At 28.2% G+C, this 24,218-nt stretch overlaps 3 protein-coding genes across 7 annotated transcripts in view; 1 reads left to right on the top strand and 2 right to left on the bottom strand.

Moving 5' to 3' along the window:
• Positions 1-10,273: 10,273 nt before the first annotated feature.
• Positions 10,274-14,896, bottom strand: LOC124956472 (SET and MYND domain-containing protein 4-like). 3 transcript variants are annotated; one of them, XM_047512318.1, is made up of 13 exons: positions 14,672-14,896; positions 14,408-14,585; positions 13,914-14,145; positions 13,623-13,806; positions 13,217-13,538; positions 12,887-13,136; positions 12,408-12,739; positions 12,211-12,284; positions 11,971-12,083; positions 11,562-11,856; positions 11,321-11,483; positions 10,980-11,201; positions 10,274-10,879 (listed from the first exon to the last, which is right to left on the bottom strand). In XM_047512318.1, the coding sequence occupies exons 2-12, from the start codon at positions 14,542-14,544 to the stop codon at positions 11,057-11,059; spliced, it is 2,247 nt and encodes a 748-aa protein (XP_047368274.1). In that variant the 5' UTR covers positions 14,545-14,585; positions 14,672-14,896; the 3' UTR covers positions 10,274-10,879; positions 10,980-11,056. The 3 variants fall into 3 exon arrangements, with proteins under 3 accessions (XP_047368274.1, XP_047368275.1, XP_047368276.1); XM_047512319.1 differs by having other exon boundaries at positions 14,408-14,570; positions 14,816-14,833; XM_047512320.1 differs by lacking the exon at positions 14,672-14,896 and having other exon boundaries at positions 14,268-14,546.
• A 1,802-nt stretch (positions 14,897-16,698) lies between these two features.
• LOC124956584 (guanine nucleotide-binding protein-like 1) lies at positions 16,699-19,578 on the top strand. Its single transcript, XM_047512578.1, has 5 exons — positions 16,699-17,110; positions 17,200-17,513; positions 17,604-18,246; positions 18,335-18,757; positions 18,881-19,578. Exons 1-5 carry the CDS (start codon positions 17,017-17,019, stop codon positions 19,162-19,164), a joined length of 1,758 nt encoding a protein of 585 aa, XP_047368534.1. The 5' UTR covers positions 16,699-17,016; the 3' UTR covers positions 19,165-19,578.
• A 470-nt stretch (positions 19,579-20,048) lies between these two features.
• LOC124956581 (otoferlin) overlaps positions 20,049-24,218 on the bottom strand; it is a 32,927-nt gene continuing 28,757 nt past the window's right edge. For 2 of the 3 annotated variants that reach the window (XM_047512572.1, XM_047512573.1), the window contains exons 18-27: positions 23,437-23,798; positions 23,136-23,327; positions 22,324-23,083; positions 22,036-22,206; positions 21,749-21,918; positions 21,323-21,641; positions 21,004-21,202; positions 20,639-20,857; positions 20,429-20,529; positions 20,049-20,298 (exon numbers count right to left, since the gene is read on the bottom strand). In XM_047512572.1, the coding sequence (XP_047368528.1) occupies positions 20,118-20,298; positions 20,429-20,529; positions 20,639-20,857; positions 21,004-21,202; positions 21,323-21,641; positions 21,749-21,918; positions 22,036-22,206; positions 22,324-23,083; positions 23,136-23,327; positions 23,437-23,798 (2,674 nt within the window). In that variant the 3' untranslated portion in view covers positions 20,049-20,117. The remainder of the gene's footprint in view (positions 20,299-20,428; positions 20,530-20,638; positions 20,858-21,003; positions 21,203-21,322; positions 21,642-21,748; positions 21,919-22,035; positions 22,207-22,323; positions 23,084-23,135; positions 23,328-23,436; positions 23,799-24,218) is intronic. The other variant, XM_047512574.1, reaches the window with a different exon arrangement.

The following is a 24,218-nucleotide window of genomic DNA, read 5'->3' as shown; positions in this document are numbered from 1 at the left end:
AGTTTTGAGTTTCAATGAAAGGAAAAATAACTTTATTTTTTCGTATGGATACATTTACGACGTAAAATCGTAGCTTCTGTTTAATAATAGCTCTTTTGTTTGTTTCATTTTCTTTGATATTGATAACATATAAATTCATTATAATTGTATACAATTGTATACAATTTTGGATTTTTTTTCTTTTTTCGTAAGAAAATTAAATCGAATTGTTTGGAGAAAAAAAAATTCCGTGGGCATGCAATATGTATAGTCGAAGAAAAATAAATATTGAGTTAATCAATAAATAACGTCGGAATTTTCAATGTAACAAAGTATTAACGTTGTTTATATAATAATTAAATATTAAAGGGTGCTTCATTAAACAAAATATTCTTTATAGTATTATTTATTCAGATATAAGGATATCAAAAATTTTCAAATAATAAAACAAAAAGTATTATATAGTATTATTTATTTAGATATAAGATCAAACATTTTTTTCGATACAAAAAATAACAATGTCTCCCGTTTATCGAATGTTTTCAAATAAAAAAAAAAAAGAAAAAAAAAAGAAAAGAGAAAAGAAAAGGACAAAAAAATACTATACAGTAATATTTATTTAGATATAAAATATCCAATATCTTTTCGATGCAATATAAAACAGCGTCTTTTATTTCATTTAAATATAAAATGAAAAATCAAATTTCGACAAACAAAATAGGAAACACCGTTGTTAATTATTATTATTAAAATATAAACTAATTAAAAATTCCGACATTTTGAACGATCGCATGAAAATATAAAAGTAAGAAAAAGATACTAACGCGGAAAGGAAAAAAGTACGGAGGAAAGCGAAAGAAATGAAAAAGAAAAGATGAGAAAGAGAATAGAAAAGAAGAGAAAAATATATTGTGTCCATTTTTTTACTCGTCTACTTGCACCCTCATATGCACACGTTCTTTCGTTCTATCTCTATCTCTTTTTCTCTCTTTTCCCTTTCTTTCTCGGGATCATAAAGAATATAAAGAAGAATTAAAACGAATCTGGTTAGGTAGAAACAACGGGAAAAGAGAAAATCATGTCGGTTCTGAGCTAACATAAGATCAATGTGCCAACCTACCGAGAAACTCTTTCTTGTTCATTTTAAACCGAGGTAAACAACGTATGAGAGAAAGCTTAAATAAACAATATCTTGGCCGCTGTTATTTCTCTCTCCCTCTCTCTCTCTCTCTCTCTCTCTCTCTCTCTCTCTCTCTCTCTCTCTCTTTCCCTTTCTTTTTCTTTTGTAGTTTTTCTAAATAACTTTTAAAAATTATTTCCTTAGCTGACTTTTTTAATTCCTTAAAAAATCTCTTTCGACGATTTTTCTTTTTTAAGAATTAAAAAAAAAAAAAAAAGAAGAAAACAAGAAGATTAAATAAATTAAAGCAAGAAAAAAATTGGACTTAATCATGTCGTTCTCAATGTTTGTTCCACGATATTGTTATTCGAAATGTAAAGTAATTCATTATATGTATCTACGTAAAATTTCGAGCGTTGTTTTCTTTCATCTTCTCTAAAATGGAATAAAATATGACAATGTACGTATATATTTTTTACATAGAATAATATATCCCTATGATATATGTATCTCATCTGTCTAAATATAAATACCGATTGATTTTAATATACATCAATAGAATGTTAACATTTATAAATAAATCGATAATAAACATTTATTTACTATGTAATAACGATGGATATCTAACGAGTTAAAAAGAAAAAAAAAAGGAACAAAAAAAGAAAAAAAAGAATAAAGTCACATTTATACAATAATAATATCTACATTTTATTATATAAAACGAATCTTGTGTAACTTTGATTATGTATAAATCGTAAGAACAATTTGTAAATAAATATTGGAAAGGACACGAAAAAAAAAAGAGAGAAAAAAAAACAAAACAAAAAAAAAGAAACAAAAATAAAAGATTATTTTCAATTCTTCATCTTTGTAAAGGATTACATGAATCACAACCCCTCCCCCTCCCCCTCCCCTCCTCCTCCTCCTCTCACTTTTATCATTATTATACATTACATAATTTATATAAAATTCTAATGCCATATGATTATACATATCTACTTACATTTATTCATATGCATAAATAAATATGCATGAAAATAAATGTAACGTTCAAATCCGTATGGGATTTTCCATCTCGTTGCACTTTTCTTTAAAACGTTTGTAATATGTTATCGGTTCGTCGATAAAGGACCAAGGTTTAGCTTCGTAGGGTAACGATCGGATCGACCCTATCTCCCCCGAGTGGAAACTCTTCAAGTAACGGAATAGGGTAATGTCTATCGGCTATTGCCGTTTATACGGCGTGTATATTGCATGGCATCGCTTCGGGAAAACTTAAAGTACAGAAGAGAGAAATCCCACTTCCGGAACCCTTCGAGGATAGCCGAGAACGATCCTACGATCGCGTTAACTCGCATTTCTCTTCGAGTTATCGTTTCGTCGAACACGAACCGATCATAAAAGTTCCAAACAAATGCTATACCATAGAGAACTATTGGGTTTCTTTAGAGAGAAAGAAAAGAAGGAAAAAAAAGTTTTGGAAAAAAAGATTTCCCAAAGAAAATCATTCATCTGATTGAATGTCATAAGTATTAAGAAAGGAATTCTTATAAAATGGAAAGGGGGGGAGGGGGAATTGAATGAAAATAATCTGATATATTATAACGAATCTCAAATGAAATGAAAGAGGAAATACATTTTACATCTCGTTTGTATTCCAATAATGCGACGAAGATATTAATGAATAAAGAAAAATAAATGAAATAGGAGAAATGCATTGGGAGAAAAAATGATAGGACGTTGTAATAACAATATATTTATATTGAATTGGCGAATAAATATAATGTTGGAATTTTTTTTTGTAATTAAATAACGATAATAATATTCTTTTGTATTCAAACATTTTTTAACGCTTCATATAATAATAAATAATAATAAAAGCTATCGTAATTTCTATTGGAAAGATGTTTGATGTCTTTTTTTTTTTTTTTTTTTTATCTAAATAAAAATAAACATCACTTTATCGAATAACTTATAATATTTAATATCCATATAAAGTGGATTATTATGTTTTCATATTAAAAATTCCAAGATCACTTATAATAATTCGATAGATAAAATTCATTTAAGGCGAGTGACAAAGAAATGAAATTATTATGATTACACGTACACAAATATTCATTTATTTTTATTATACAATATCAATAAAGTATTCCTTACTTTCATTGAATTTTTCTAATCTAATATAATAGTCGATAAAAAAGATCCTAATGATATTTATCCCTGTGAATGAGAAAATAGGATGAAAGGATCGTACGAAATATTTCGTACTGGTGGAACTTTGATATTCGATAGGAAGGAAGAAAAAAAAAAGAACAGGAAAAGAAAAAAGAAGAAGAAAGATTAGAACGAACGATATCGTTTATATTCGTCTCGATCGATAAAGAAAGAGAAAATTGTGATGGGCGTTCGGTGCGGATATAAAATCGATCGACGTTACAAGATAAGCCGGACAACTTCTACGACGACAATTTGCATACGCATTTGACTTTTATCCAAGCGTAGCTTTGCTAAAACGTACGAACGAGACGAAATGCCCTAAGCGAAAATCGTAAATTCGTTCAAGCTAAAAGCCGCCTTCGTCACTGTATAGGTACATATTTCTTTCTCTTTCTCTCTCTTTCTCTCGTTTTCATTTTGTATCGGAGATGCGTATGTACCCTGTATACATTCGAATGTACATATATATATAAATGTATATATAAATATATGATATGAAGAGAGATTTTAACGATAAGTATGAAGCCGGCCATTACGTTTAATCATCCGAACGACAATTCCCATTCGATGGATCCTCCTCTTTTTTCTTTACTTTCTTTTTCTTTTCTTTTACTTTTCCTTTCTTTTTTCTTCTTTATACGCACTAAGAGCATTCACATCTTAAATTTATCCTCAATAAGATATAATCGATTATAATATTTAACTTTTACATTTGATAATATAAATGAACTTGTCAATTCTATCATTTACTTTTCCCCTGAAGAATTTATTTTATATTAATTATTAAATTACATTACAAAAGGTCATTGTAAAAATTACCGTTTAATTATAATCTTTTCCCGTGTGTTGATATTTTCGACAGCTCCGACAATTATTGATTCTCTCATTTTGTTCTAGGAGTAAATTAAAAAAAAAAAAAAAAAAAAGATGAAAGAAAGAAGAGAAAAAATGAAGAAAGGAAAAAGTAAAAAAAAAAAGAGAAAGGAAAAAGAGAAAGGAAAAAGAATCGTAGTGCATATATGATACGTCACGGTAGCGTATAGATGAGAATTTATATTTACAAGAGAGAAAATTTCAATTTAAAAGGGAACGTCGTCCAAGACTATGTAATTACAGATATGAAAAATGAAATAACGGAAAATTCATCATGGAAATTAATTGAAGAATAATTTGAAAAACTGTTTTTATGCATATCAGTCGCTTTAAGAATGATATGAGTATTGCGTGTTGCGTAGAGTTGCATGAGCGTAAAAATAGAAAATAAAATTTATTAGAATGGAATGCGTTAATTATGTGACGTTTTAAATTACATTGACACATTGCGATTAAAAAATGTTCTAATATCATTTCTATATGGAATGTAATTAATATTAATTGTATCGAGATACATAAATTTAAATAATTTAAATGAATAATGAAAAATATCAAATGTTTGTTATCGTTTGATACAAAAATTTCTATTAAAGATAAAATGAAATAAATGATATTTTTTTATTTGTCTGCAATGTGTTAAAACTGTGTATGTGTTTGTATGTACTTACATAGACGTTTACATAATAATATGTAAAATATGGGTATACGAATTAACAAAATAATAAGATATAAAAAGATAAAATGATATGATAAATTGGGATCGAATGAAGTGAAAATTTGTGCCTCAATAATTACTGTTAAAAGATTCATATTAATAAATACGATTTTTATCGAATTCATACCTTCAACGAAATCGATTCTAAATAAGTTAAAAAAATTATTAAACTAATAACGTATCATTTAAATCATTTTCATTTATTATTTCGTTACTTGAGCTAATCCTTTATTATATCCTGTTGAAGATGAAAATATTAATGATCGATATCGGTATAGTACAAAAATAAGAATAACTATATTTATAGGTATCAAATACGATAAAATATGCAAATATATTCTTAGCTTTTTTATTACACATATGAGAAATTTTTAGGCCGTAGAAAAAAATATAAAATATCAGATCTTACAGATTTCTATGGATGTATGTATATTTCAAAAAAGATGTTTCTATTACAATAATTCTAATTTGATTCTTTCGTTATATCTCGGTACATCTCGGGCCTTCGATCGATCGCTGATCTTCGTAAATATTCGGAATTTTCTAAACAAAAACAATATAGTACGAATCTCTCAAAGATTTGTATGTGTTCTAATATATATGTGTTTACATAAACAGTATATATATATAAGTATATATAGATATATATATAAGTATATATAGATATATATATAAATATATATATATATATATATATATGTAGAATATGCATACATACACATATAGCGACAATGAATATGTATAACACACATATATGACCACGTACACATGCGTACATAAACATATATACACATTGGTCTGTATTTACGATACAGTATATCCATGTATATATGAGTTCATTGAAACGTCGTTTAAATATACATTTATGTCTAATATATTTCGGAAGCCTGGATAGCTGAGTTGATATAAGCAGAAGATAGAAAACCCGGGCAAAGCGGAAGAAGAAAGAAAGCTTAGGTTCGAATCCCCCTGGTCCCAGCAAGAAAAAAAAAATCATCTCTCGAAGTTTTCCTACAAATATTCAACGAAAATTCTTCATTAGAAAACATCCACAGAGAGAAAACAACACAGAAAAAAAAAGAAGATTTTATATGGTACATCCCTCCCCCCCCCACTACACTTAACTATTCCATCCCACCAATCCAGCCAATCATACAAGAAAAAGAGAAGAAAGAAAGCCATCTTTTCGGAAGAAAACTTCAACGTAATTAAAGAAGATAGAAGATATAATTATATATATTTAACGAAACCATCTTATAGAGAAGTATATATGAAGAAAGAAAATTCAACAAAAGTAAAAAAAAATATATTCGGCGCTCATCAATGAATGTTTAATTGACCGAAGATTCAGCACACAAATCTTTAAGTCCATCATAATACTACTACACAATCATCCCCTCCAGAAGGTTCTCTCTTCTTCTACTTCTACCTCGGATACACGGAGAAAATGATGCTGGAAGAAAAAAGAAGGCGGCGCGCTTCCTGTACTTTCAAACGAAGAAGCGGATCTCCCCAACTTTTTTTCCCTTAACATTCAAGTTAAAGAGAAGAACTCCACGTATCTACCAAGAGTTTTTGTTACTAAGTTTAATAAAGGAGGGCAACAAACACATGTGTGCATTGGCTGTGAAACCCCTCCTCTCCGTGCCCTTTACAGTATTGTATGTTTAGGGATAAAATGGAAATCATCAAAGCATGGAATCTGTGATATTATAATTTTCTTCTGAAATATGATAATAATCTTTTTCTTTGTTCGTTGCATGATGACTAAGTGTATTGGATGATATTCACACTTTCTATTTCCAATATGGAATTTGTAGAGGAATTCGAAAGAGATTTATTATAAGCTTTAGAAGATCAAAGCAAAATTTCATCCGAGGAAAATAAAATTAAAATATAAATATCTAGGTTCGAATCCCAGTGTAATTCTATCCAGGCCTCCATTTTTTGTTTTTTTTTTTTTTTAAATTCTAAAAACGATTGACAGAGTAATATACCTACGAAAGATTTCCAATAATCACCATGCATTTAAAAATTATATCAAATGTCTTAAACAAAATTATTTAATTGTTATTTTAATTTATTCGATACAATAACGATTTAATTATTCGAATATGTGAATTTAACAATATTATGAATAATTAAAAACAACGAATTAAAATAAGTCCAGGTATTAGAATTATTATATTGTAAATCCGGAAAAATTTTACGACCAATTTCTCAAATTCTAGCCTGCAAAATTCCCAAATAGCAGTAGGTTCACATTGTAATTATGAGCGTAATTATGAATGAGCATGAAAGTCCACGGAGTACTCTTATAACACTAAACTCCGGTGGGAAAATTATTTATTAACTCACCTCGGATGACCATTAACTCCCTTCTCTAAGAGCAAAGAAGGCGGAGTTGAAATTTCTGAAATGTTTTTCTTTGATCAATCAATGAATGAAATCTTTTCATTCTTTCTTTGAAAATTCTCAGAAAAGAAAGTTAAATGGGTGAGGTAAGAATTTTTAAAACCCAGATACCTTCAAAGTAGGTATACAATCCTAGAAAGCTTCCAATGTCTTATAAATTTAAAATATCCAATTATAACAATTACTAATGGAATAACTCTCACGTAGCATTCTTTTTCTTTATGATTATAATAATTCAGACTGTGTATATGTGAATCAAAAATAGAAATATCTTGTCCTCTATAGAATTAGAAATATAATTAGAAATAAAATATAATTAAAAATATTTCGAATAATAGAATACATTTATACATCGTATATAAGTTTAAATAAATTATTTTTTTTTTTTTTTTTAAATCACATCCTCTCTGTGTCAATGAAATAAATATAATAATACTTAAATATGTAACTTTCAAAATTCGTAAGTTAACTAAAAATAAATATACAACTTTCATCCTTCTTGTTATTACTGTATGTAATATTAATAACAGTTTAATTATCTTTAATATATTTTATAAATATTTGAAATTACATTAATAATACATTATTATGTATTTTTATAATGTTACTTTAATTGTTCATAAAATAAAGAAAGAAATTAATTATATACACAACAACGTATTTATTATAATAAATTTATATTATTATAACAGTAATATGATACTACGTTAAATATAGAATTAATTTTGTTTAAACAGAAAGCATATAGAATGTTATATAATTAAACTTTTTCATACTAACGAGCAGTTAGAAAGTATATACGTCGCTACGATCGCTATAAATTTAACAATTGATTCGCAATATGATTGCTTTTAGAGGTCCGTTAGACGTTCGCCTTTGGGATCATTTATCGTCATAGAAGAAATTTTTCTTTGAGAGTTGGTTGAATGTGTTTCAAAGAAAATCGATAATAAAAAGAACTGATACCTGAAAGTGTCTCTCTCATAGTCAGCGGTAATTATTATTTTTGTAGATCCTCTTTGTGTGCGCTTAGTTTTTCCGGAATACCTTAGGTCCCAGACGAAAAAAAAAAAAAGAAAAAAAGAAAAAAAAAGAAGAAAAAAAAAAAGAAACACAGAGAAACTTTTCAGACGATACGATTCAATATGTTTTTGTATTTTCTTAAGGTCTCCCCTTAAAATATTTATTTTTCAAACGTAACTCTATATGGTCTGTTCTTGGAATGGATCGCACTTAACATTGTTTAAACATACACGATACGAAAAATTCGAACTCACCTTAGTGACCAGAAAGTACATTCATTTTCTTTCCTCACATATACCTTTTACCTTTCAAACATTCTAATGAATATTCCAACATAGAAGAAACTCGAAGATTAACATAACTGTTTCGAGAAGAGAGAAAGAGAGAGAGAGAGAGAGAGAGAGAGAGAGACACAGAGAGAGAAAGAGAATGCGTAGTTCAATTCCCGTTAGTTCTATCAGCCTTGAATTTCGCTGGATCCACCGGAAAAGATAAGTCCGTATAATCGCTCGGTATGGAATTTATGGGCCGGATGGCAATAAATTCATGAATCTGGCAGGATTACGAGCCCGTAAATTAGCACAGTCTGACGTGAGAGAATCGAGCTCGCACTCGAATAATACAAAAATGTATTATTTCGTAGTTACACGTTATTATGTGCTCATGTATACATACATATATAAATACATAGATAAATATATATATATATATATATATATGCATGTGTATGTGTGTGTGTGTGTGTGTGTGTACGTATCCACATTGATTCGATCGATATATTTTGAGAAGGGTATAGAAAAAAAAAAAGAAAAAAAAAATAGAGACAGCGAGAGAGAAAGAGAGAAAGAGCAAAAAGAAAAAATAAAAAGCAAAAATTCCAAAATAATGCGATTCATATTTATATATGCAAAATATATAGAAAAGAAAAAAGAATATATTTTACGTAAAGCATTTGGAACTATTCCCAAAGTTTTCTGAAATAAGGATAATAGTTTCTTTTATTCTGAAAGAAAAAGAAAAAGAAGGGATCATTTTTTTATAGATATAAGTCAAGGATATATTTCTTTCAATTTATTTCCAGAGCGTTACGAGTCCATTTGCAAATGGATCCACCTCTCTCTCTCTCTCTCTCTCTCTCTCTCTCTCTCTCTCTCTCTTTCTCATGACCGGAGAATATGCATTTGTTAATGTATTTTTAATATAGTCCAGTACTATATGCATCCGTTACTTCCTCGACAAATTAAAATCGTTCCCTCTAATCGATGAAAGATATTAATAAATATTATTACTAGTGATTGAATTTAGAAAAAAGAGAAAGATAGAAAGAAAAAAATGAAAATTTGTTAACGTAAATAGAAAAAAAAAAAAAAAAGAAAAAAAAGAAGAAAGTTTCTGGAACGGGGAAATATTTCTATTCATTAAAAAAAAAAAAAAAAAAAAAAAAATATATATATATATATTTAAAGAAAATGTGAAAGAAAATTTATATGAATTATTTATATGAATTATTTATATGAATTATTTATATGAATTATTTATATGAATAATATTTTATAATATATTATTATATTCATCTACTATTCGGTTCGTAGTAATACAAGTTGGCCAAAGGTTACTACAAATTTTATACGCACGTATACGTACCGTCGTATAACGTGAGAATTATAATCCAGTTCGTATGATAAACATAAGTTCTCAAGTAAAATATACTCCGGATGAATCCTTTCCTTATACTTTTTCATGATCAACTGAGTAAACTTCAACAAAATTAAAATATTATGTGGAATGTGTAAATATGTATATACATATATATGTACGTATAAATGTATGTGTATGTGTGTCTATATATATAAAATATGAAATAAAAGGCAGGTATAATTTTTAATAATAAATATAAGAAATACAAATGAGAAGACATTTTATCATGATTACGTTTGAAAATCGTTTAATACATGATTTGTATTCTACATGGTTTTCTTTATTCCGATCAATAAATGTATCATCACATCATTAAACCGTATTAATCGAAGCGTTATCGCGAAGAAAAGTACATTCGTTTATGTCTCGTCGTTTAAAATAATACTTTCCGTTAGTGCTTAAGCATTGAAAAGCGAAATGATATTATTTTTCACTTCCAATATATAAGTTCAACTTCGTTAAAAGTATATATATATATTTATATATATATATACATATATATGTATGTATATATATATATATATCTCCAATGTTTTCAGTCCTTTCAAATGTTCCGTTTCTTTTTTAATAAGCTTATACACAATAACTTATATACCAATAGTTAAACATAGAATGATAGGAGATTTACTTAACAATAATTTTTCCTTTTTTTTTTCTTTTCTTTTCTTTTCTTTTTTTCTTTTCTTTTTTTTCTCGTTAAGTATACGGTGCGTCGAAAAGTGTAAATCAAAAATGATAGTTTTGAATCTACAAACAATTCTACACTATGTTGACTACTAAATGTTTCTATAAAAAAAAGCCTATATATACGAATCTTGAAATGTATATATATATATATATATATATATATATATATATTTATATATATTATATATATAATGTATATATATATATATTTATATATATATGTATGTATATATATATATATATATATATAAACTTTGCAATATGTAAATATGCCAGTTTTTATTCATTCGCGTATTAGACACAGTGCATTAATAAAATCATTCGAACTAAATGTTAAAATCTTTCAGCAATACCGATAGAATTTTTTGTTTTTCACTTATTTCACCACAAGCATTATTCCACGGTCCATAATTGAAATTTAAAATTTCCTCCGCGTGTGACAAGTAACGTCGTGTCTTTTTCAAGATGTTCCTGTAAAATAAAAAAGATTTTTTTTTGCGAGTTCTTTGGTTTAAACATTAAATGTAATTTTTTTCTTTTTCTTTTTTTTATTTTTTTATTTTTTTTTTTTTTTAAATAATCAAACTCACTTATACCACTTTGTTGCGGTATTTGGTTCTTCTTGAAGATATCTTATACATATATCTGTTAGTTTATTCAATTCATTGGCAAGTTCTATGCTACAGGAACCAAATCTTTCACTGACTGCGGCAATGCTATGTTCCAAGTAAGATATAGAATCTAACCATCGACCTATCATCATAAAATTTACAATATAATTAATTCAATAAAAATATAATAATCCTAAATACTAGAAATATTGATACGAACCCATAATAGCATATACTTTCCCAATAAGATCTAATGTAGCAGTAATATCTTCATGGTATTTATACAATACACTTCTCCTTATACTTAAACATTGTTTCAATTTATCCAATGCCTCTTCCTCCCTCTCCATTTCTATATAAACTTGTGCATCCTCGAAAAGATCTTGGGCTTGTTTTAATTCAATATCATAATTTAAAGTAGGCGTTGCACCACAGTCTAAGCAATGCATGAAATAATTATGAACAGTATACAAAGCGCCGCTACATTCTGGACACTTTATAGCATTGAATCTTTCCTATAAAATGTAAGATTTATTGCACTATGTAATATAAGATTAGTTTTGCAATATCACGTATATTTATATATACATACATTAAACTATAGTTTATAATAGAAATATTATTATTACCATGAAATATTGAAGTTCTGGTATGGTGCAAGGTTCGCATTTGCAAGTGAAACAGTATTGACTTTTTAAAGCTAATTGCCTGTAATCTCTTGGTATTTGTCTAAAATGTGCACCTATAAAAAAGAAAAGAATAAAAAAAAAAAAAAAAAAAAAAATAACAAAACAAAACAAATTTAATGAAAAAGGTTTTCTCATTTTTACGTTAAGTATGTTATTTGGGTGAAAGAAAATTTTATTTACCATAACAGGTATAAACTTCCTCTCCTGCTCCTATATCTTTTATAGCCTTAACGATAAGATATTGGTCCATGAAACTAATAATAAAAAAAAAAAAAAAAAAAAAATCATAATACAAAGGATAAATGCGTTTATTATCAAGCGTTATTACTTGTAATTTGTTACGAACATTTATATTATATCAAAGAACATATTTTTACCTATTTATTACATTTGGATCACAAGAATGATTCATCATACTCGCCGAAGGATAAATCGCTTTAGCAACACGATTTTCTCGTTCTGTTAAAACTTTATCTTTATCGGATACAATTACATCTAATTTTGTAATGGCATGACCATTAGAAACAAGTTGTAAAATGTGTCTCAGAAGTAATGAGCCTACGTACAAATGTCTATCGCTTTCGACAGAAGTTTCACATGGAAAATTATAGGTCTCGTCGGAAAATTTGGATATCAAACATTCTGTAAGATCGTTATCTTCAAAAAAATCAGAATACTTCAAAAGATAGAGCGTAAGCATTGTCGCCGTCTGAAAAAAAAAAAAAAAAATTGAAAGAATTTAATGGCAATATAGAAAAAAAAGAAAAAGAAAAAAGAAAAAAAAAAAATAAAAGAAAAAGAAAAAGAAATGGATTTCCATACTCGTCCATATATTCACAAATATTATAATACTCACAATTCCATAAGCAATAAGATCTTTTAATGATAATTTGTCAAAGTTCGTTATCAACTTTTGTACTTCGTTAAATCTGTTTCTATCGGATGTAGTCGAACACATTAAAAACACCTTTAAAGCTAAACGTGCAATTCCATTTTGTTGCCAAAGTCCCATTTGACTACCTGGGCATTCCCAACGATGATAAAACGTATAATCGTCGTTCCAACATTTCATATTACAATATAACGTATCCAAACACATTGTACACCTACAAAATTGTACATTATATACCTGTACATTTGTACAACATAAAATATCTATTGTTAATGGATAAAATGTAATATTTACGGAACAGGGACATCTCCATAAGGACGACAACAATTTTCACAAGAACCACTCATTCTACCATAATCCACAAGTACAAAAGCAAATGGTTTTTCAACAAAAAGTATTTGACCTTTTCTTATATCTCTATTTGCAACAACATATCTTCCCTTTTCTGATGAATATTTTTTATCTATGGCTGTCGATGCAGAAGGAAAATCAGGATTTTCTCCAAATGCAAGTTCAGGTATAGATTGCGTTGAATCATTATCTTCGGTATCTTCTGTGTCATTATGCATGCATGATGCAAGAGATGCTAAATGTGCAATTTGTTTTTCTATATCCTCTATAAATACAAATAGAAAAATTTCATTTTAAATGGATTCTATAAGAAGTAAAATTTATTATTTCTGTTATTATAATTACCAACCCTTTTTTACATCTGGTATATCGGTGCATTTAGTCATTATCTCACGAACACGAACAAGAGATTCTTTAGCCTTTGTCGGTTTACCTAATTTTAAATATGATTGTACCGCTCTTAGATACAATTTATGTCTTAACTTTTCCGGATATTCTAACTTAATAGCCAATTCAATATTTTTGATACAATCCTTGAAAGAATAAAAATATAATATTAAAGGGCATTATATTAATATGAATTCAATAATATTAACGTTATATATATTCTTATATCATTATTATTTTATATTTTACTTACTTCATATTTACCCAAATGATATAAAGCAGCAGATCTATTAGCGATAGCTAATGGTAATACCTCGCTATCTGCTGGTGCATACAAAGCAACTTTTGTATAAGATTGAATGCTTGAAGTATAATTTTTTGCTTGAAAATCTTTGTTTCCAACATCCTTGAATATCTTTGCCTTTTCGATCGATTTCGAATCTCTATTTTTGTATCGTTCCTCTAACCACAAGGATATGAACTCCCTAAAATTAATACAAGAGGAAAAAAAAAAAAAAAAAAAAAAAAAAAAAAGAGGAAACGAATTTCATCTTTAATGACGGATAAAATGTTTTAACTAAACTAAACAAAGAAAAGGATCACGAACCGAATAAGAAATCGTACGAAAAAATACGTAGATAATAATAACCAATAATCCATCAACAGAGTGAAATTTGTATCTCTCGCATCACCAGTGCTGTGTCATGAATCCATTGTTACGCCGAAACGAAATTTTATTAAACGTACCTTACTTCTTGATCGGCCAACAAATAACTCATCAATTCATTTTCGCGTTTCATTTTCGCCTTAATCTCATTTGGCGTATTTAAATGCGTGATCCTTAGCTTACGACTAAGTGGCTCCAAGAAATTTTGCCACTCCATATTTTTTAGAAAAGCCGAATCCAATACTGGAACCAGCGAATCTCAAATAAACAAAAATATATATATGGAAAATTTTAAGGTTATGTTATGTCACAGCACGAAACGGATCGAGATCGCAAACATATACCAACAACATTGCCGTTCTAAAAGATACACCTTTACTTCCTATTACAATCTATCGTAGATATGGATTAAAATGAAAACGATAATAAAAAAGCTTTAATTTATAACGACAATAAAATTTCCTTTTTCTCACGTATTTAATAATTACTTTTTAACCTTATATGCGCGAATAAGATTGACGCAGATTTTACTCATAAGTAAATATATTAACAGTTATGCAAAAGTAAAAGCAAGCGAAAGAAAAAGAGAGACAGAAGACAGAGAGAGAGAGAGAGAGAGAAAGAGGAAGGAGGGGAAGGGACGAAGTGAGAGAGAGGGAGAGAGAATTAAAATCACTCGTCAGATCAATGATGCATAATCCTCTTTTGCGTACAATCTTTTTATATGTAATAATTGTAAATATTTATAAATAATAATTAATGAGACATGCTTAATTTTTTTAATTTTCTTTTTTTTTTTTTTTTTCTTCCCCCCGAGAATATTTCTTATCATCACACGATATAATAAATATATAAATATATATCATTAGATTTAATATTTATCTCTCTTATATTTTTTACAACTATGACGTAGATCTTTCTCTTTCTCTCTTTTCGCTTTCTCTCTTTGTAATAATCAAGTTTTCACCTTAAAATATGAAAATATATTTGTTTATATGTGTCCAAGTATGAATGTTTCTTCATAAATATCTTTTTCAATGATTCTTTTCTATGAGAATTTATGAAAGAGAAAATGTCATATTTTTCACATAGAACCAATGTAATAAACTTGTCTTCTATATGTGATAATAAATTTCTCTCATTGGAAAGTAAAAATTCTTTTTCTCTTCTTGTTATATAGGTACATTGTTGCTAAGAATTATTTTTCCTCTTATACAATTCTAATACTATAGATTAATGGTCCAAGGTTCATCTTTTATTTAAATTTCATCTACAAGGTATACAGAAATGTGTGTTAGAATGTAATACATACAACAAGTAAACGTATATATGTATATATACAAATATATATATATATATATAGAATAATATATTTATATATTAATATATAAACAACGATAATAAAATTGTGAATTTATTTAATATATATTGAATGTATTTAAATGATAATGTAAATAAAATTAGGAAAAATTATAAATCTTTTTTCTTTCTTTTTTTCATTTTTATTTCTTTTTCCATAAAACAAAAATTTCATTCGACGTGATAACAATGAATAATAATAATACATATATATGTATTTGTATAATATATATATATGTATTTCAAATTAATTGTCAAATAGAATATATTGAGCTCTAAATATGAAACGTAATCAGCCAATTAGATTGCTGATTTTACATGTGATATTTATAACATTTGCACGATATTATTAGTTGGTTATTTATCATTAATAAAAATTTGCGTTAATAAATGTATTTATTTTTTTTCTTTTTTTTTTTTTTTTTTTAATCGTACGAATTTATTTAATTCGATATAAAATTATTTTGTTGAAATTCTACATTATATTTATATATTGAATGTTTCTAGAGAAGGGAGGGAAAATTTGTATAGTATATACAAGTTCTTGTAGCGTAGTAGTAGCTTGTTATCATTGTTTTTTTTTTTATTATCATTATCTCAAAATAACAAATAAAAGTTACATTAACTATAAATAATATTAAAAATGTACCTCTTACTTCAAATATTGAAAATATTATTCTCCTGTTAAAAGTATATTTATTTCATTTTATGATCACCCGTCATTTATAAAATTAGACGTATTATCAAATAAACTGGAATATTTGATTAAGAAGAAATAATTGATTACATTTGTTTTCTTTAATTTTAAATAAAAAAAAAAAAAAAAAAAAAAAAGAAAAAACAAATAAAAATTGTCTATACAGTTATGACGTATGTGGTTACGAATGTAGGGAATTTTTTTTTTTTTGATGGGAAGCTCTAAAGAAAATATTTTCATAGATGGCGCACCTTGTAGATTTTATGTGGCAACCTCGGAAAGAGACTATAAAAACCCCCCCGAACTGAAGAAATCATTCATTCTTCTTAAAGACTGCAGCTGTAGCTGGTGAAATTAATTGTCTGATCGAATTGTAACGTATCTGTGATAAATTTAATGTTTATTATTATATGTGCAAAAGTTTCTTTTTACATAGTGACTGTCTACGAATAAAGCACATTTATTTTTGTGAAATATCGATTTATTTATCTGTTATTATTAATAGTGTAACAGTTAAAACACGTGTTATTTTATAACAAATAAATATTATTTTATATAAAATAATATTCATTGGAAGTGTTTACGAGTGATTAAAAAAAAATTTCTTGTCAATCAATTCAAACAGAAAGAAACATGCCGCAAGGAAGAAGGAAGGTAGCTTTTAGCGGTAAAGCGAAAAAACAACAAATGCAAGCGAAAAAACAACGACAAAATAATCTTTTAAAAGGTATTTTTACCTTTTAGAAATATTTTGGTTATAATAATTTTTTTAATAATAAGTTCAATTCTTAATCGTATATATTAATTATTTTTTAGTTGTACAAAATGCAGATTATGATGACGAATTGAGTTTAACCGATGATATTGAGTTTAAGAGAGGCATACAAAAGATAAACAAGCAACCACAAAATTATAGAAATAAGTATGTTCTTCAATTTTTTCAAGAATCGCAAGAAGAATTGCGAAAACGCAAGATGGAAGCTAGAAATACTATTAATATGATACCTCTAAAACAACAAGAAATTTCTGATAATTATTTTCCATCAGAATTAGATATACCTAAGAGACCATTCTGGGCTTATGATATGTCGAAAGATCAATTGGAAATTAAAGAACAAAAATATTTTAATGTAAGTAATCAATGTATATTTAATAATAAAATATCATTTTTATTCAAAATCTAAATGTTTAATTAATCGATAATTTTTGTTTACAATTAGGTATATCTACAAACAATGGAAGAATTGGATATTAGTTATTTTGAATTAAATTTAGAAACTTGGAGACAATTGTGGAGAGTTTTAGAAATGTCAGATATATTGTTGATCATTGTTGATATTAGATTTCCTGTTTTAATGTTTCCTCCATATTTATATAATTATATAACAAAGGAATTAAAAAAAGATATGATTTTAATTCTGAATAAAATTGATTTGGCACCTCCTCCGTTGGTAGTAGCTTGGAAAAATTACTTCTCTACTCATTATCCAAAACTGCACATATTAATGTTCACGTCATTTCCAACTTACAACTTAAGAGGGAATACAAATCAAAGTGAGGGGATAAAGAGAAAACGTAGAAAAGGAAAATTGAAAATGGCAGCGGAAGGAGCACAAAAATTATTGGAGGCATGTCAAGATATTGTCGGAGAGGAAGTAGATTTGAGTTCTTGGCATGATAAAATTCAAGAGGAAATGAATTCGGAATATGATTTAGACGATATAGACAAAAAGAATAATATTATCATTGAAAAACAAGATGATACATATGTTGAGCATGTAAAATATAAAAATGGTGTATTGACTATAGGTTGCATTGGTACGCCAAATGTTGGAAAATCATCTTTAATGAATGCATTAATGGGTAAGTAATATATAAGTTATGAATAATTGTATTATTATTATTATTATCTAATTATAACATTCAAACATATTATTACATTGTATAACAGGTAAAAAAGTTGTAAGCGTCTCTCGTACTCCTGGACATACAAAACATTTTCAAACTATCTATCTTACCAAAACAGTCTGTCTTTGTGATTGTCCCGGTTTAGTATTCCCATCGACTGTACCTAAACAATTACAAATTTTAATGGGTTCATTTCCAATAGCACAAGTCAGAGAACCATATACTAGTGTAAAATTCTTAGCCGAACGATTAGATTTACCTAAATTATTAAGGATACAACATCAAAATAAGGATGATTATTGGTCTGCCATGGATATATGCGATGCTTGGGCAGTAAAAAGAAATTTCTATACGGCTAAAGCGGCAAGACCAGATACTTATAGAGCAGCTAATTCTTTATTAAGAATGTCATTAGAAGGAAGAATTTGTATTTATGTATATCCTCCAAACTGGTTCGCAAATAAAGGTATTATTATTATTATTATTATTATTATTATTATTATTATTATTTATTTTTTTTTTATTTACCATTATATATAGCAATACAATATTGTTTCATATAAAACATTTGCATATATGTGTTATTTAGAAAATTGGGAACAACATCCTGAAGTCGAGACGGTTAAGTGGATTCAGGCTAAAATTCATGAGGAGGATGATGATGTTGCTGGTCCCATGAAAGAAGTATATTCATCGTCAGAAGAGGAGGAAGAGGAGGAGCAAAAGGAGGAGGAACAAAAGGAGGATGAGGATGTGAAAAGAAGCGACGAGGGAATCAGTGATGAAGAAGAATCGGAAGATACATCGAGCGAATCGATAATTATACCGGTTGTCAATAATAAATTTGAAGCATTGTCGCATACGGAATTGTAAAAACTCGAAAAACGAATGTTATATTTAAGAAAATATTTAGAATTCGTTAATTCCTTCGTCCATGTAATTTTTAATTTTATTGAATTTTTTCTAACAATGCCTAGAGTAAGCATTTGGATAAATGAAATTTTTTTATTACACATACATATATATATTACACACACACACACACGCGCGCGCGCGCGCGCACGCGACACACACACATATGTTTCATGAACGAAATTATTGTACCAAATTGTTTTAGTTTATATCTTTACGTTCTTCCAAAGAGAATCCTGTCTAAATTAGATTAGAATATTTACATTTGATATTTCTTGTAAATCGTGAACGCATTTTGCTATTAATCTTTGGTCCACTCTAACACGAAACATCCAAATAAAGATGATATATAATTAGTACCCATGCTGAAAGATATCTCAATTTTTTTTTTTTTTATTTGTTGTGTTTCTTCGATAAAAATATTCAAGTGCATCTTTCTACACATAATACGATAGACGATAATTATATTAATAATAATAATAATAATAATAATAATAATAATAATAATAATAATAATAATAATAATGCACTACTCCGTATGTAGGCCTAATAGAATTACTTTTTTGCACGATAACTAATGATACAATTGTGGATGTAATTTTACAGAAAAATATTTCTATAATATCTTGTACATAATGTCTTATATATATATATATATATATATACTTTTCTTGTACATAATCAATATATGTATATATTCATGCTTATATCTTTGACGATCTATAAATAAGGTACTTAGCAACGCAGATATCAAGATACTTCTATAATATATACTATGACAAATAAAAAAATATTCTAAATGTATTTCTTTTTTTTTTCTCTTTCTCTCTCTCTCTCTCTCTCTCTCTCCAGACAACAACAATCGTCACCGTGACTGTATATCATTTGTACATTCTTTCGATTGTAATCATTTCTTAAGCTCCTAAAATCTTCTTCACAGAATATCCAGGAATAGCATAGAAAAATAGTAGTATAAGTACAATTATAGCTATCATTATTATAGCTTTCAAAATAGCCCATTTATAATTGTGCCAAACAATATATTTGATAGATTTTAATGGATTCAGGAACCACATAAACGAGGCGTCTGGTCGGCTGTAAAAAAAAAAAAAAAAAAAAAACAAAGGAAAAAAGAAAATATGAAAAAAATAATGTAAATGAAAATTGTAATATAATCGTAAAATAATTTCGTAAGATATTATTTTAAAGGTGTAATAAAACTCACTTTGGTTTATCCAAAGGATCGGGTTCGTTTCGACCAAAACCAGCGGGATTCTTTTCTGCTTCCTCCTTCGTCAATAAATGTATTTCGGCTTCTACCTTACCCTACGATAAATAAAATAATTCAGAATTAAATTCATTTCGATAATTTATTCAATTAATTAAAATAACTTTTTTTTTTTAAACTTCTTCAATTGGATTTGTGCGATCTTACCGTAAGTTCCATATCTTCGTTTTCCTTTTTAACATAGAACGGCCACCAACCTTTAACTCGTTTCTGTTTAAAGATATTAACCATAGGCACGGAACCGTCGGTTTTCAACATACCAAGCGTACAAAGTTTACTATTCTTTGCACCACGTGGAAATCTATTAAGATCGAGAGTAATAGCACCTAAGAAATCGTCCGCCGAAAAATGATCGGCATCCCATACCTTTGAAGAGGAAGAAGAAAAAAAAAAGAAAGAAAGAAAAGAAAAGAAACAGAAAATAAAAATTTCTTTAATATTATTCACATTTCGATAAGGGGAAAAAAAAAAAAAAAAGGAGAGAATATTATTAACAAAACGTTATATGTTACTTGTAATTCCAATCGCGCTGGTATCTTACACTCGGTCTCGTCCCAACTAAATAAACTCTCTTTACGATTGATAACGATCTTCTCTTCGGCTACAAGATAATCAAATGGAAATATGAATCTCCAATTGAAATTACCCTCGCCGGTCAATGATCGATAATGAATATCAGTTGATTGACAATCCTCTGGACCTTTTAGCCAACTATCGTTAAAAAGAAAAAAAAAAAAAAGAAAAAAAAAGAGGCGAACAAACAAAGAAGAAATATTTAAAAATAAAATTTCAATCGTCCATGTAAATATTAAATATTTCCATTATATTTACCCCTTTACGTAAATATCGCTCATCTTTTCACCGGTGAAAAAAGCATCGTCTTCGAGTACGACGTCGTCAGTGTTCCAAATAATAACTCGTAACTCGTAACTCTTTGGTTTTCTAGGTGATATATCAATTGGTGAACCTGGCGAAGGCATATCCATTGGGAACATGTCCACCCACATTTCTAATTTTCCTTGTTCTATGCCAGGCTTTTCGGGATTATAAAGTGGCCGAGTTTCGACGTGCTCAGGTACCAATGTAGAACCGATACGAGGAAAAGCATTCCATTGATGTAACACAGCAAGGGCAAGGTGTTCTTCTATACCTAAAAAAAAAAATAAAAAAAAAAAAAAAAAGAAAAGAAAAGAAATTGAAAAATATGTTCCAAGAGATTAAATTCATTTTTATCACAAGGACAAATTTTTCTTTTACCCTTTGAATGAACGTAAAATTCCATTTCCTCGTTCGACAATGAAAATGTTTTTCGTCCAATTGTAACACGTCCATGAGAATAAACCGGACTATCAATTTTACCCTCTTTACACAATTTTGACAAAATTTGTGTCGGTTTCATTGCGTCCCTCCACTTGTTGTATCCTGATCTATAAAACGTTCGATCGAAGTTAAATTAAGTTGTTATTTTTTTTATTTTTTTTTTTTTTTTTTTTGGTAAATCGATTAAATCACGACCAATCGAATTATCAATTAATCTTACTCACTCGTCGTAACGTCTGGGAAAACCACAAGTTGCACGATGTCTACTATAAAATCGATTTTCCAAATCGATTTTAGTCTCGCCGATCATATCATCGGTACCAACTAAATCCCAATCCAAAACTTGTACCGTTAATAAAGAATCCTGAGGAAAAGTGGCTTCTATCTCGAAACACCTTGAATCATCAACAATATATAAATGCGATTATACAAATATTTCTGATTTCGTTCTAAACCCGTAAAAGAAAAAAAGAAGAAAATAAAGAGAAAACAATCAATATAACGATACTTACTTCCCAAAGACGGGATTGAGTTGTTTCGATACATAATTTTCCTTATCGCTTATCCTTTTATTACCCAATTGGAGAACAACGTAAGGATCAGCTTTGCCATTAAGATCACACGGATGAAGATCATTGGCCTTGACGATGTAAACTCTAACAAGAACATGAATTGGTTCGTTTGAGGGTACACCTTGAAAGAAACCGTACTGAGGATCAAATCCCATTACGGTATGATCTATTAGATCCTTTGGAAGTGGCCATTTATAAACCTTCAAAGCTCCTTTGAAGTAACCAACGATTCTATGCTCATCCTCGGTTTCATCGCCCGTTTTCTTTCCTCGATAGAGTTCGAACGTGTGCAACCATTCCTTGAACTGTTCGAATTCCGGTTGAGCTTCTAATTCGTTTGGATAGATCTTAAGTAGAGCTGTTTTTTGAGATGTCTTTCTTGGCACATGTTTTGGACTTAATTTTGAAACGAATTTCGAAGCATTCGACGGTGACTTTAGACCAAACAATTTCTTTGTTGGATAAATGACACCCGGATTTTTCTCACTGGTGGTCGTTGTAGCTTGTCCTTGATCAAATGCATCCTCCAAAAAAGCTGGCAAAGTCCCATTCTGTTGGGCTTGAAATATGGATTTTTCTCTTCTCAATTCTTTATTTTCCTCGATCATTGCCTCGACCGAAGCGAAATATTTCGTCCACCAATCCTGACAACCCTCTCCATTGTCCAATATTCCAATATCGCCTAAAATCGTATTATTATCTAATATCATTTGGTGTTTAGCTAGAAATTATAGAAATTTTTATCGACTTACTTAGTCCAACATCGTTCATTGGGCTCTGTTTTTTTCGTAAATTTTGTTCAGTTTTATCCCTCTTCGTTGGCCAGGCGCTTTGTTCAAATCCCAATGTTATAATAGTGTCACTGTTATTTGAACCAAGATCGGATTGAGTAAATGATTCTTGAATACTCGTTTGTTGATACTTTGGTTTTCCTTGTTCGAGACCTAAACGAAGATAATGATTAAGAGAAATTTAATCTAAAAAGAAAAAAAAAGAAAGGAAAAACAAATAAAAATTCGCATATCCAACAATAAGATTAATTAATTTTCTTACCTATACATTGTAACTGATAAAGACTCTTTTTTCTCTCTTCGATGTCTCTGGCTCTTTTTGTTTGAGGCGAATAAGTATATTTGTGAATCGAATTAATCGTATGAGTGCCTACGAGTGTGTACCTTCCGAAACTTCTACAATCTACTGCTCTTATCGTTAATGGCGGCCGATAGAGTTCTTGCTCCGGCAATTCTAATTCTAAAAACTTAATCGGCGTATTAAAGTTCGGATTTTTCTTTGCATTTGCTATAACCGAGGAGTATAAAATATGACCGGCACATTCAACGTCCACGCGTGGCTTGTCAACTGTTAATAAATGAATTCTCTTTAGATCGCGTAATCCCCAGAAGAGTACCTCTATCCTGTAACGATAAAAACATCAAAGGAATATTTAAAATAAACGATGATGATTAAAAAAAAAAAAAAAAAACGAAGACGATAAAAAATTATTTTCTTCATTTCTTACTTTGATTTGATTTTCTTTTCTTTCCCCTTTCTTTCTTTTTTCTTTTTTTTTTTTTTTTTTTTTTAAATATTTACATTTCATTTCACTTATTTTATATATTATATTACATATTATATATATGATTTATTATATTCATTTTATGTATTATATACTTTGGTTATTTTTTTTAATCGAATTATTTAATTGATCGAATAAAATGTCGCATTAAAAATGACTTCGATAGTTCGAAAAACCATTGAATCGAATATGTCGCAAGGAAATAAAATGTAAAAATTAAAATGTAAAAATTACGTGAAAGATTACGACGTATTTTATT

Source organism: Vespa velutina, chromosome 22 (genome assembly GCF_912470025.1).
Source record: "Vespa velutina chromosome 22, iVesVel2.1, whole genome shotgun sequence".
NCBI lineage: Eukaryota > Metazoa > Arthropoda > Insecta > Hymenoptera > Vespidae > Vespa > Vespa velutina.
Note: the sequence above shows the minus strand (reverse complement) of the source record. Positions and strands in the feature narration are given on the sequence as shown.